Here is a 14842-nt window from a genome sequence, read left to right as displayed (position 1 = left end):
TGTTCATATATAAAAGTTTGTGTAGCTAGAAACAATTATCTTACACCCATATACAACAGATAAATCACTTGATATATGTTTTGGAGCCTGATTATGTTCCATTTAACCTATTATGAATGTGTTTTTCTAAGTATCTACAATCATATTATTCTTTTTTTTGGTATTTGAAGGTGAGGATATTATAAAAGTTATTTCATTGTGTCAAAAAGTCCATGGCTCCATTTCAGGTCTCTTATGATGTGTGCTTTTAATTGAGCAATTTTAGATCTATTGTAGTGTGTGTGTGTGTGTGTGTGTGTGTGTGTGTGTGTGTGTAAGTAAAAGACAAACAGCATGTGTGTGCTTTATTTCATTCTGTTTGTTCGTTAGTTTGTTTGCCTGTTTTTCAAGACAGAGTTTCTCTGTGTTGCCCTGTCTGTCCTAGAACTCACTCTGTAGACCAGGCTGTCCTTGAAATCACAAAGGTCCACATGCCTCTCTGCCTCCTGTGTGCTGGAGAGCTGGAATTAAAGGTGTGTGCCAACATTCCTGGTGTGTGTCTGTGTGCTTTCAATTGAGCAATCACCTGGAAAAAGAGAAGGTAAAACTAATCTTAAAAACAAAGCGAAACCACAAACGCCAAAAAACAAAACAAAACAAAACAAAACAAAAAACAAAAAACAAAAAACAAAAAAACCAACCTGTCCCCGGATGAGGAAGGCATTTAAGTCATTTCAGCCAAGCTGAACACAGAGGAGGACTGTGGGCAGCAGGGTCAGTTACATGCTGCTGGCAGCAGGGTGAGTTATGTCCTCCACCCCCGCCCCCCACCCTGGGAAACTATGACTAGCCGCTGGAGGTGGGGTGTTCTGTATTGCAAAAATAGGGTTCTCCAGACACCTTTCCAACCAGGAAGGGGGGGGGGCTGTAGAAAGCCAACCACATTGCAAAGGCTATCTTCCAGAGCCAAGAGCTGACCAGTAGGGCAGGGCTGAGTTGAGTGGCTGAGCTGAACACGTGATACTGCCAGACTGCCTCCTGGGCCCTCTGTGAGCCCGAGGCTGAAATTGGCATTTGCCTCTGGCAGGAAAATGAACTTGTCAGTTTTGGTGTGCTTCAGACCCTCGACCCAAAGGAGCCAGGAATTGCAGTAGCAATTTGCCTTTGAATCTCAGAATTATAAAGGTAAGTTATTTGTCACTCTGAGAAACAAACCTGAGAGGAGTGACCTAGAAATCCACACCAGCATTGTCAGTTTAAAAAATATGATCTTGAAAATAATAGATTGCTGAGAAAGGCGAGGGCTGTATTTAATCTGAATTAGAGTTTGACCTTTGAGCAGAAATGTGGTTAATCCGGAGGCAATGGTGGTAAAGGGGACAGGGTTAAATATAGAAGGAAATAAAAGCTGTTGGAATAAGTGGCTGGCCAATTTAACCCATGCCTGTGTGTAAAACAATCTATTTAACGTGTCTTTCAGGGGAGTGATCAAAAGGAATGTTATAATTGTAATTTAAAGTTAAAACAATTGGGACACAAAGGAAAAGAGCTTCTATCCCCTTTACAGCCCCACAACATTTATGTGCTTCAGCAAACATTTTATACACAAACTGCTTTAATTCCAAATGTGCTAGTTCCCATTTATGAACTGTTTGCAGAATTTTCAAAAGCTTTAAAGAAAAGACTGTTTTACTGTGAATGAAAAATGTTGACAATGTACATTATAATATGTACATTATAATAGTAAAGTGACTCACTTCTTCATAACGTCAGAAAAATTAGACAACCTGAAATAATGAGTTGTTTTCAACAAACTCGTGCCTGAGAGATGAAATGTCCTACCCCGGGGAGTTAAGAAAAATAAACACAGACACAGGTATGTTCTGTCAACGGTGCTTTATTTTAAATAACCAGATATTACAGTGAATAGTATTAATGTGTGGTGACACTGGTTTGTTTCTTAGCAAATAAAACCAATGTAATGAACTTACTGAGAGTAATTTAAAGTAGTCATCAGTGCGATTACTAGAACATTCCATCAAGAACTGCTTGAGTGCAATATTTGGCATATAATTTGGAACACCAATCTTCTAGTGCAGTGTCTAGTGCATGCATGGCCTGTTTCAGGTATCATTTTGATTTTCATAAAATATAATTATTGCATTTGATAAAGTAGAACACCAGATTGTGTTTCTTCCTACAATAATCTCCTTATTGCTACCTTTTGTGAAATCCTATTACATGCTTGGAGCCTGTAATAATGTTGATTGCTCCTGTGTGCTGTTTCCTATAACTTTCCCAATAAGGCAAAGTAATATGCATACATCAAGACAAATGCCCTGAAAGGAGGTCAGACTGTTACCTGCCGCTTCAGTAACATCTAGGGTCTTCCCACCCCACCCTCAGATCTCCGGTCTCGCTGCCAGCCGCAGGACTCCAAAGACATCACGTGGCAACGTGGAACCCGCCTCTTGATGACGTCACACAACTCGCAGCAGACGCGCTGAAGAAAGGATGCTCTAGGATGCTGTCCAGGTGGACCGCCACGCTGCAAGATGCGGCACTGCAGGTAAGGGGTGCGCGGTGCCCGGATGCTCCTCCTGGAGCTCCCAGCAGTGCAGATGCTGCAGGTGGAGCCCAGGTCGGTGGTCTGCTGCCCTGGCAGCATCCCCTAAAACCGAGAGTGGGGCCTTAGGCTGCTACAATGCCTACTGCCCACAGCTGCTTCCTCCTGCTGCTTTTGCTGTTGCAAGCATCAGACGGGGAGTGGCCTGGTGCAGGTCCCTTAGTGAGTTGGGTCTCTGCGTGCTCACCTGCAGAAAGTGGGCAAGGGCCAGACAGAAATAATAGCCTCTTGCTAGGAGGGGGAGAAAATTTTGTTCTGACTACAACACATATATTCTAAAGCCAGAGACCAAGAGAAGGAGCTGCTTTGAAAAGATAACCAAAAACCATTTTCCTTCTGCCATTGTGCTGGCTGAATAAAGGCATCTTTATTAATTCTTCTCACAGAGGTTGCTTCTCAGCAGTGAACCTAATTTCATCCAAAACAAAAACTTGCTGGGGAATGGCAACTTCTTAGCTGCAATCTAGATCGGTTTTGCATTATTATTCAAGGGTCCAGCACCTAAATTCCCCCCCTTTGGCAAATGTGTTTAAAATAGATTTAAAAATAACAGCATTCAATAAAATAAAATAAAATTTAGTTTGCAAAGATAATGGACCACTGTAAAACGTGGCTATATCTCCAAGAACAAAATGGTCCTTAATGAGAGCTGGGCGTTGGAGATAACCCAGACCTTTAGAATTTCCAGCATTCTTCTTAATTGCTTCGCTGCATAATTAGCTCACTGAAGGAAGGGGCTTGATGACTCAGCGGCAGATGGAGTGGTCAGGTGACTTCGGTCCCAGCATGACAGCCAGTGTATGCATGTGTGTGTGTGTGTGGGGGGGGGTTAATGCCCTCTTTCCCACCAACCTTGTTTATATTCCTTTCTTCTTGTCTGTGACCAGTGCTTGTGTGTGTATTCTAGAGAGGAGAAAGTAGCCTTCTCTCCTGAAAACCTGATGTCTCTAGGAGCTGAGGCATCAACCCTGGAATTTATCCTCTGAGGACTTCCATCTACCAGCAACTTTGGCGAAACAGTGCTATTCAAACTGATAATTGAAGATGATGTTTTTGTTCACACTTTGGGATAACTTGATAGGTTGCTGAGTCCTTCATTCAGTGACTTGTTTATTGTGATTTTCTTCCTTTATTTTAGGTTAGCTACATGCATTAAAATAGTATTTAGCAGTATTGTTGTTCAGTGTTGGGACGATTATGTGCTTCATATATAAAAGACCTTGAATTCCATCCCTAACAGCAAAAGCAAAGTGCCTCAGGTCTTCACATTTTCTTCTTCCCAACTCTTGACAGAGCAAAGCAGGTGATGGAGGCAGGTGGAGTAAACCCTTGGATATAGTTCTTGCTTTGCAGCTACATAACCTTGAAATAGTCTCTATTATCTTTTCATACCTTTGCTTTCTCATTCTGAATGTGACAAAGGCAATTAGTTTAGAGTTTCTTAACTTTAGGATGAGCATGAGGGGCTTCCGATGCATTGTAGAATGTTTAGCCTAGTATGTGGCCTCTATATGCAGATGCCAGTATGAAGGTCTTCTTAATAGTTGTGACAATCAAAATGTACCAGGCACATCGATACCTGCTTAAGGATTCCATTGACCCTGGTTAGGAGTTACTGATGTAGATGATAGCTTTATTCTTTCTTTCCCAGCCCTGGTACTGGGATTGGAATCCAGGAATATGTATTGTATGTGAGATAAGCACTTCACCACTGAGTCACTGTCTCAGCCTATAGATGTTCTTTAAATGATATTCCAGCTCTAATATTCCAGAATTAGTTTTTTTATGATTTGTTTAACTTGGAGCCCATGTTCTGAAATCATCATGTTAAATATATATGAATTACAACGTGAAGGCCTTCTTACAGTGAAAGTTACCATTTACCATTTCTAGGGGAAGATGACGGGGAAGCTTGCATCATGTTTGTATAGGGCTGGGCTGACACAAAGTGAGAGTTGGAGACAAAGAAACAGGCATTAGCCAATCATGGGCTTAACTTTGTTGAGACATATCTGCCTACCAAACCTGTATACATAGTGTGTTTCAACCTGGGGCAAAATAGTGGAAACACCATTCTTCTCTTCTGCAAGTATGAGAATGACAGGTTATATTGAAGGTATCTGAAGGAGGGGAGTGAGATGCTTTGTTCAGAGGCCAGATATGATGAAGTAAGGATAGAAGTGGTGTCCCCACAGCTACGAGGAGGCCAACATGACTGTCTCCCGAAACATTGAGCTGGAAGGTATTTCAAGGCAGCCATGTATGCAGGCTTTAAGCTTTAGGATAAGACTATGTGTCTTGAAGGTATGGCTTTGACACTTACGAGGGTGGACAATTGGCCACATCACTTTTTATCTCAGAGTAGATGCAACATATGTATGATGTGGCCAACTACTACTTGGTGGTCCTACTTCCTCATGTTTAAAAAGGACCAACTTGATGGAAAAAGAAATGTAAAATAGGAACATTTCAAGAGACATGAAACTGTGGGTCCCAGTGCTGTTGCAACATGAGAAACATCTTTACTGAGGGTTAGAAGAACCTGAAAATATTTCTTTGTCCCCTGGGTCTGGGGTTTTGGGATGTACCTTCTCCCAATCTTTTGTCATCAGCTCATGTCTGTCTGTCCCTCCTCTCCTGGTTTCATCCTCAAAAACTAGTTAGCCTTTAGTGAAACAGGCAGCTTCTGAAATCTAGGATGACAGAAGCTGGCCCTATCTATTCCCCAGGCCACTTTCTGCTCAGGTGTCTTTCCCCTAAGTCCAGATAGCTCCTCTTGCATTCAGAGTAGGCTGTCTCAACTCTTATTGCCTCAGAAGGGTTGCCCCTCATCCAGAGCTATCTGGTCTTGCTCTTTCATAATTCTGAACCATAAAAATAAATTAGAATGAGTGCATGAGGGTGTTCTTTATCAAATGATACCTAAGAGACTGAAGAACCTAATAAAATTTGTGGCCCTTGTTTGGATGCCAGTCAGAACAAACAAGCAGTAGACATCTTGGGAACACTTGAAGAGTTATGTGCATGGCTATCAGATGGTGACTTGGTAAAATGAATCTCAGATTTCTGCTCTTAATGGGCACAATCTTACATAATCCCCTCCCTCGGCAATTAGGCCACACCCTGTGACTCATTTGGCTAGGGCAATGAAATGACACTTCTGAAATTAGGATATAAAGAACTGGGGCTTTTGTCTTGGATATGTGTTCTCTCTCTTGAGTCATTCCAACACAAGAAGAAGATGCTGTGTTGTGAACAGTCATACCTTATGTTGGGAACCAGAACTAGTTGTGGCATAGGTGTGCTTGACAGCAAATCTCAGCACCAGCTGAGTCTTGAGATGGTGGCAGTCTTCTGAGAGAGAGACCTGGGGCCTAGGCACTTGACTGAGATACACTCGGATTTGTGTGCCAAATACTGTGATGGTTTGACATTTTTAACACGACACAATCAGTATCACCCAGAGAGAGAGTCTCAGTGAAGAATTGTCAGGTTGAGCTAATCATTAGGCATGTGAGGAGATTTTCTTTAATTGTGGGAAGGTTTACTTAGTGTGGGCAACCCCATTCTCAGGGGTTGTTTTCTGAATTGTATAAACCTAGAAAGAATGAGCTGAGCAATAACGATTAATGCATATATTTTCTGTGCATATCTAGCTACTTGAGGTTCCTGCTTCTTTGACTTCAATGATTTGTAAGACAAATCCCCTTCTCCCTTAAAGTTGCTTTTGTTAAGGTATTGTATCAATGAGTCAAGAACGGAAACTAGGCCATGCAGTGAGATAAGACAAGTTTTTTTTCCTGCTGCTGTGTCTTGGGTAATTTGTTATACAGCAGCAGATAGCCCATACATATGTTTATCAAAGTGGTCTTATATTTTGCAGACGCTTGGTAAAGTACTTAGAGGTAAAATGCCATGCTAAAAACAATTTAATCTCTTTTTTATTTTTATTGCTTTTTTGAGATCTCTTTAATATGTGTTTAAGTAGAAGACAGAAGAATTATTGTCCTAACTACATTACTTTCAGCATCTTGTAGTACTACCCCTCTCTGCTCAACCAGTGAGTGTGTTGCACATCGGAAAGTCTCAGTGTCAAGCTTTTTCTTAACTATCTTTCCATGAGCAGCCCAACAGACATTTTCATTCTCATTTGTGGTAGTGTGCATCATTTATAGATCATGACATTAATTACATATTAATTAAAAATAATACCTTATTTTTGTTGAAATAGTAATTTATGGACATGGTGGAAATTTCAGTGTTACCCAAAACCATTTAGTTCCCTTACATTCTTGCCCCCTCTTCCTTTTAATGCAAATACCCATAGATAATCTGGTTATACACCGTTTCAAAAAATTGCCTTTGCAGACACACCCATCTAAATAATATGTTATCATCTGCTCCTTTTTTCCCCATCTTAAAAGTATTTGTTGCTCTTGCACAGGACCTGGGTTTGCTTCCTAGTATGCTGTGAGCTTGAAGATGCTCGTCCAAGTTATATGCTGGGTGTAGTGGTATATTTTGAAGGTTGTGGCAGGAAGATTGACAGTTTGAGGCTAGCTTGGGCTATATAATGAGCTCCAGGCCAGTTTAAACTAGGTAGTTAGACATTGCCTCAAAACAACAATAACAAAGTTGTGCATGTAAGCTGTAGAGATGGTTTGACAATTAAGAATAAGTAATGCTCTTCCAGAGGACCCAAGTTCAGCACCCCCACCCACATTAGGCAGCTCACAACTCTCTGTAACGCCATCTCTAAGAGATCCAATGCCCCAGTCTGGCCTCTGAGCACCTGCACTCATGTGCAGATAACCCCACGTGGACACATGCCCATACATACTATTTTTTAAAAGTAAAATAAATCATTAAGAAACCTAAATGCATTAAGGTACTAAGAAAAAGCCATCAGTATGAGTACCTTAGCAACATTGCAGTTTATTTTTATTTTTATTTGTGTGTGTGTGTGTGTGTGTGTGTGTGTGTGTGTGGCATGCATACACAAGAGTGTATTAGAGTGTAGATGTGAGTATATGTATAAAGGTCAGATGACAACTTTTGATGTAGCCTCACCTTCCATCCTGTTTGAGACAGGGTCTTTGTTGTTTTTCTACTGCACACATCAGGCACACTCCTCAAGCTTCTGTGGATCCTTTTTTCTCCATCTTGAATCTTCTTATACAAGTGCTGAGATTGTAGATATTTGCATTGCAGATGTTCATGCTGCTTTTATGTGTTTTTGACAGTTCCAAACCTGCTCCTCACATTTACACAGCAAGTTCTTTTAATCACCAAGCCATCTCTTCAACTTCTTTAATAACATTTTAATCCAGCAACTATTCCTTGCATCTCTTCTGTGTGTCTAGGCCAGAGTTTCTCAACTTGATACTATGTTGATGTGTTGATTCTAGACTGTGGTTGTTTTATTTTTGTTGTTTTAGAGACAGGATCTCAGACCCATAGCCCAGGCTGGTCTTAAATTTACAGTGTTCCTGCCTCAATCCTCCAAATAACTGCTATTATAGCCATGCACCATCACACCCTGTTAGGGCTTCAAGCTTCTTTCTGGTGGGGGTAGTATAGGATGTTTAACATTTCCCCTAGCCAGTATTTACATAGCAACCACTCTTGATATGGCATTCAAAAAATGTTTCCAGTCATTACCAGGTGTCCCCTGGGTGGCAAAATTATAAACAACTTTAGGGTGGTGAGGGGGGCTGTGCTGCAGTCATCTCTGCAGGTAGCGCTCCAAAAAACAGGCTGATGATAGTGACAAGAGCTCCACATTAGCCACTTAGTGAGGGGCTGAGAGCCACAGGATCAAAGAGAAGACAGATGCATAGGAGAATTAAACTGGGATTGTTTCAAAATGTTAGTACATTGCAAACCTGTAATACACAAAGGTCTGGGATGATCACTTCCTGTTAGCCCCTTGCCCTTCTTCCCCACCCACCAGTACTCTCTGTTCCCTGCTACCCCTTGTCTGCCTTACCCAGGACTGAGCAGGCTGGTGTGTGGCATGGCAGGCTTCCTACAGCCCCAGGCCCACGCAGCTCTTTGTCCCATTTTGAAACCTAGCCTGTGTGTTGGAAAGGAGACCAGGCCAACCTCATATGGCCTCTGGTGACACAATCAACTCAGTGTTCTTCACCCTCCCCCAAGAGGGGGATGGGGCTGTGAGGTCTCTGTGTTGCTGTTGCCAAGAGTCAGGATTTAAAATTTTCCCCACAGACACCTTCCAACAACAGCAAAAAGAAGGGGCTCAAAATAATAACAACAATAATGATGAGCTAACCACTTCATATACATTAAACTAGTACAGTTCTCCAGAATTCTATGAGTCAAGAGCTGTTACCCTAAGCCTTTGGTCAGATAAATTAACTGAGGCAGAGGAGAACATAGCTCCCATATACCACAAGAAGTGGGTTTCATCGAGCCCAGGCCCCAAGGTCTTTTGCCATTCACAACAGGCCATGATCATTTTAGGACTTGGATGCTCCCTGGTTATATTGAGTGGGCACTGGGAGCCATATTTCTCCTAAATGGTGTGGAAACAGTTTACCATAGACACTCAGATTATCCTCTCATCTTGCAAGATACATCCACACAAAACCTGGCTGTACTGTATTCATTGCTTGGGCTGCTGTAATGTTGGATTATATATTATTCAGATAACAGCAACTTCCCTCATAGTCTGAGATCAAGTTGTGGATGAGACTGTATCATTCTGAGGCTGTGAGGAAAGAGTCTCTTATAGGTCTCTCCACTGCTTGTCCTCTCTTGCTGTGTGTGTTTCTGCATCCAAATTGTGTCTTATATGGACACTGATCATAAGTGATTAGGGGTCCATCCTCATGACCTTATTTCAACTTAATTACTTTTATAAAGACCTTGTCTTTATAATGGTCACACTCTAAAATACTGATGGCTGGGTTGTTGACACAGGAATTTGGAGGTAGATACAATTCAACCATAACAGTGCCAAACAGTGTTGCAGGGAAGTTGCGCCTTGTGTCCCGGAAGTCTTGAGCCTCTCTGCCCTGGCATTCAACACATCGGCCTTCTGATGACCATTTTTTTTTTTCTGGCAAGTTTTCCTCAACAATCTGTTTTCTGCTTCCCTGTGATACTCTCACTCATAGATTAATAAAAGTTAGACGCCAGTGACTAGTGACTTTGTCAAGGTTACATGCAGGGAGGCATTAAACATAGCTTTGATGTAGTCCTCCTGTGTCCTCAGATTGGCCACAGCAAAGAGAGCAAGGCTGATGTGGCTGAGATGGTGGCTTCTGCATCGTTTGGTGGAAGCAGGGTTAGTGAGAGGTATGACTAAGCTATGAGGAAAAATAGCTCACTGTGGTAGGCTCTCTTATATTCTGACCACAAAGTCTCTTTAGGCTGACAAGTACCTCCCAGGCTTCCTCTGTAGGAGGAATAGTAAGTCTCACATTTAACCAAATCAACCCAGACCAGGAACGAAGATCTGAGAAGTAAGTAAACACAGCCAGGCCGGAGAGTCCCGGGAGAACGTCTAGGTAAGCCTAAGTACAGGTCTCAGTGGCCACCCTAAGATATATGTGCAGGCTTCCTAGCCAAAGGCTGGCTTGGGCTAGGCCATGACCTTGTCATGTCAGGCAGACCCCAGCTCAACCCTAGGAGGGCACTGCCTACAACACAGGGTTCTCTCTGCCACCCTTTCTCTTGTTGTGTGAGCCTTGGCCCCAAGCCTTCTTTACATCCATCTTCTGTAGCTTTCAAGTCATGTCAAACTCACCTTTCTCTGAGGAAAGCCCTGGTCTCTAATGAAGCCCAGCTAATAACTGGGTACGGTGTTCTCAAGAATTGTTAGTCACTGTTTATTTCTGACTGTTTAAGTCAACAGCACAACCAAAGAAACAGCTATTTTCCTCCTCTCTCTATCTCCAGCGACTTCCACAACTCTAATAGCCTTGTCTCTAGTTCTAATAGATGTCAAATCAACCATTAAGTGATGCAATTTTGTCTGTAGGGTACATTTGACATTAATTTTTAAAAAACATAATATTAAAAATATTTTAATTAATTTAACTAATTAATTAATTTTTAGATAGGATCTCATGTATCTCAGACTGGTGTCAAACTCACTTTGCTGAAGATGACCTTGAACTTCTGATCTTCCTGCCTCTACCTTCCACATGGTGGCATGAAAAGCATGGACCTGGTGGGGATCAAACCCTGGACCTCTTGCACACTAGGCAAATACTCTCTGAAGTTAGTTACACCCCCCAGACCCTGTCAGCAACTCTAAATATTTATTTATTTATTTATTTCCATTATTTCCATGTGCATATTTGTGTGTGTGTGTGTGTGTGTGTGTGTGTGTGTATGCATATGCCTGTATAGCATAAATTATGAGAGGACATTTGGTTGAGAGTTGGTTCTTCCCTTCTACCATGTGGCTCCGGGGGACCAAAATCAAGTTGTCAGGCTTGGTGGTAAGTTTTTTATCCATTGATCCATTTCACTAGCCCAACAGTAATTTTTAAAGGTAAGATGGTATTAGCTCAAATGAATCTGCAATGGCAGGATGTTCACACAAGGCAGCAAGGTGAGGAGAGAATCTTCCATTACTGTAGAAGCCACCTTCTAAGATAGATCCTCCCACCTGCCTGAGATAGCGATCCCTCTGTTGCTTAACTGTAAAGATTTTATATACTCACGTAGCTGCCCTCATGACTGTCTGTGTAATTTTTTTTTCCTCCCTAATTGATCTTAAGAGACCCTGGTCTAGGGCTAGAGAGACGGCTTGGTGGTTAAGAGTACTGGCTGCTCTTCCCGATGAACCTGGGTTAGATTTCCAGCACTCACAGGACAGCCCACAATTGCCTGTAACTCCAGTCTCAAAAATCTGACAACTTCTGCTCTCCACCGGCATTCACACGTGTGGTAAATAGACATACATTCAGACTGGACACCCATGCACATAAAATAAAAGTAATTAAGTAAAAAATAGATAAAGACTGATTTTTACTAGCGTTGACAGTTTGATATAACAAGCCTGGGTTGTTCTTTTTGTTTTGCGATTAGTTGAGCTTCTTGTTTCATTCAGAACAAGATTTTGGATAATGAATGCTCTAGTTAGTGTATCAAAATGTACTTCAGATGAACTTACTGTATACAATAATTGCACAGTGCAGTGGGTAGAACCTAGGGTCCCAAACATGTTATGTACTCTCTAGCCCCTTGAATAAATTTTAAAACCAGATTCCCTGTTGAATTCACACATTCCTCCACCATTTGCATGAGAACTTCAGTTGTTTGCCTCATAATTGTTTTAAGGAGTTGCCAGATTGTGGTTGCTATTTAAATTATTCATTTGCAGGGGGTGGGGAGCAAGGGAGTAGAGGTAGTTCTATACCAGTTCTGAGAGTTATTGTTCACACTGGCTCCCAACCATGCATTTCAAGCATGTCACATGGATAGAGCCACCATATCTGGCATCCACAACAGTGATGTCAGATATAGAGATGCTACTTGAAATCAGCTGGAGCTACTACAAGGTTTTGAGCAGTATGAGTGGGGTACATCAGATGGACAACAAAGCCACATGTTCACATGTATGTGGTCACATAGCAGTATTAGAGCCATTACAATCACTGGCAAAGCAGGTCAAGGTGCAGACTTATTTATACTTTGGAATGTTGCAGGAATGCCTGGTAAAGGTTGAGGGTGGAGGAATGGGGGAGTGCTTCATGTACCTAGTTCTGTGTCTGCTGTGTGTGTGTGTGTGTGTGTGTGTGTGTGTGTGTGTGTGTTAGAGACAAAGAGACAGAAAAAGATACAGAGACACAAACATCCAGAGAGTGGGGAAGAGAGAGAGGAAGAGGGATGGAGGGAGGGATAGGGAGAGAGGAAGGGAGGGAGATATACAGAAAGATATACAAAGAGAAAGATACAGAAAGACAGAGACAGAATGACAGAAAGACAGTAGCTGATACTGCTCTAGCTTTCTGCCCACGTGGGCAGAAAATAAAATCCTGGTCCCTTTGTTATGTCTATCTTTTTCTCTTTTCTTTTCCATTTTTTTTTTTTGAGAATGAGTCTCATATATCCTAGACTAAGCTAAAACCTGGTATAGAGTGGAGGATAACCTTGAAATCTTGACTTTACTCTGTCTCTCAGTTCTGGTTAGTTTCTTTGTCAACTTGACACAAGCCAGAGTCATATGGGAAGAGGAAATTTCAATTGAGGAATTGCCTCCAATGGATAGGGCTGTAGGCAAGTCTATGGGGGCATTTTCTTGACTGGTGATTGATGGGAGGGCACAACATGAGGCAGTGCCATGTTTGAGCCACTTGTTCCAGGTGTTATAAGAAAGCAGGCTGAGCAAGCCGTGGAAAGCAAACTGGTAAGCAGCATTCCTCCATGGCTTCTGCTTCAGATCCTGCCTCCAGGTTTTTGTCCTAGTTGGCTTTCTGCCTTGGCTTTCCTTGCTGATGTAAAATGAAATAATTTGCTTTTTTTCCATGATGTTTTTATATCAGCACAAGAAAGCAAATGAGCACCACCCCCCAACCTGGGTCCTAGTATCACAGACTTCTAGGATTATATATTTGTACCACCATATATATAATTTTTTTTTCTTTTCAAGATAAGGTTTCTCTGTGTGGCCACTTGCTCTGTAGACCAAGATGGCTTCATAGAGATCCACCTGCTTCTGTCCCCCAAGTGCTGGGAGTAAGCCACCCACCACCTAGCCCCTTAAATGTTTTTAAGCTTCCATTTTTAATCTTTCAAATCTGAGCACTATGGGCAGAAAGCTAGAGCAGTATCAGCTAACTGCCTTTAAAAACATCTGTGGAAAATTAAATATTGCCTCCATCCAATCAAGCAGGTTAGAAACATTAACTGCTTAATGGTGGTGTATGTCTGTTCTCAAGAGGCTGGAGCAATAGCATTGCTGTGTGTTTTAGGCAGTCTGAGGTACGGAATAACAGAAAACAAAGCAAACAAACAAAGAAACAAACAAGAAGTACAGTACTCTGTTGCGCAATGTGAAGCTAGAAATTACTTTGTAGTGGTTGGTAGTATTTAAGCTTTTTGTTATTATGAGTGCACTCCAGCTTTGAGTAAAGGCAATCTAGGCCGTTTTCGTTCACTGAGCTTCCAATACTCCTTTTACAAAACAACAAAATTGAAAATGTGAAATTGACCTACCTGTTTAAAATGTAGTGGACTGGTGATGCTCTCACATCTGCCTGCGCAGTTTAAGAGCAGTTCACAAACACCCCCAGTCACCCTGAGAAGAATACAAGATATTGACTATCATGACTAAGTATTAACCATCATTTCCTAAAACATTCTAGTGACTTTTATTTTGTTGTGTCTTTGCTTTTCTCTGTAGAATTACTAGTGAATTGTTTGTTCTGGCGAATCATAGCCTACTTTTGCATGTTTCTGAATACCATAAATAGAGTCACATCGTGTGTCTTCTGATGTGTCTGGATGGTTTGGGTCACCATTCTGCATTCTGCAGCCATCTATTGCAAGCATGTTTAGCGTTGTGCTTGGGTCAGAGCAGATTCAAAAGAGGAGCTACAGAAGGGGACAGAGAAACTGCCGAGTTGGAGAGGCAGTTACGCTGGTGTCTATTCCTTAGGGCTCAGTTCGTATCATGGGCTCTTCAATTTGGGACTTCTGATGACCTACTAGCTCAGCAGAGAAGCTGCAATGAGGCTGGGTCAAGTTGTAAGTTAAAGAAAAAGGAAACCTTTTTCACAAAGGAGCTTTAGTTGCCAGACAAGTAAGTGCTGAATCAGCAAACCCGGAGAGGCTCCCTCTGGTGGCCATATGTGATGACACCATGTGTGAGCCCAGAGGCTGTACCAGTTCCTGAGTTGAGGACCTTATGTAACCCATGTAGGTTACAAGACATTTAAAAAGGCTGCTTGTGGATTAGTCATTGATATTGGCTAGAACATCTGTAAGAAACAAAAGGGTTTTTTTCCCCTGTGGAGGAGGGATGCTTATTTTTAGATGTCACCTGACCTAGGCCTATCTCTGAGCATAATATTCTCAGTTCCTCTCTTCCAGCTGTATACTTCTAGAATTCCTATTGAGTCCTATGATGTTCACCTTTAACTTTGACCTTGAATATTTTATTAGATAAATACAGCCATGATACTTTATTCATGAGACATGGCAACTGGAAACTGGAAGAATTAATTCGTTGGATAAAATCCTTCTGGTTGGAGAATCTCA

General features: G+C 41.8%; 1 protein-coding gene across 3 annotated transcripts in view; it reads left to right on the top strand.

The window, feature by feature from the left end:
- Positions 1–1040: 1040 nt before the first annotated feature.
- Clcn4 (chloride voltage-gated channel 4) overlaps positions 1041–14842 on the top strand; it is a 55213-nt gene continuing 41411 nt past the window's right edge. For 2 of the 3 annotated variants that reach the window (XM_021187544.2, XM_029534373.1), the window contains exons 1-2: positions 1041–1164; positions 2386–2548. Coding sequence is in view for 2 of the 3 variants with exons in the window: in XM_029534373.1 (XP_029390233.1) it covers positions 2535–2548 (14 nt within the window). In the remaining variant the exon portion in view is untranslated. Of the gene's footprint in view, positions 1165–1752; positions 1856–2385; positions 2549–14842 lie in introns of all 3 variants that reach the window. The other variant, XM_029534374.1, reaches the window with a different exon arrangement.

This window comes from Mus pahari, chromosome X (assembly GCF_900095145.1).
Source record: "Mus pahari chromosome X, PAHARI_EIJ_v1.1, whole genome shotgun sequence".
NCBI lineage: Eukaryota > Metazoa > Chordata > Mammalia > Rodentia > Muridae > Mus > Mus pahari.
The sequence above is the reverse complement of the archived record's forward strand: the minus strand, read 5'-3'. Positions and strand labels throughout refer to the sequence as shown.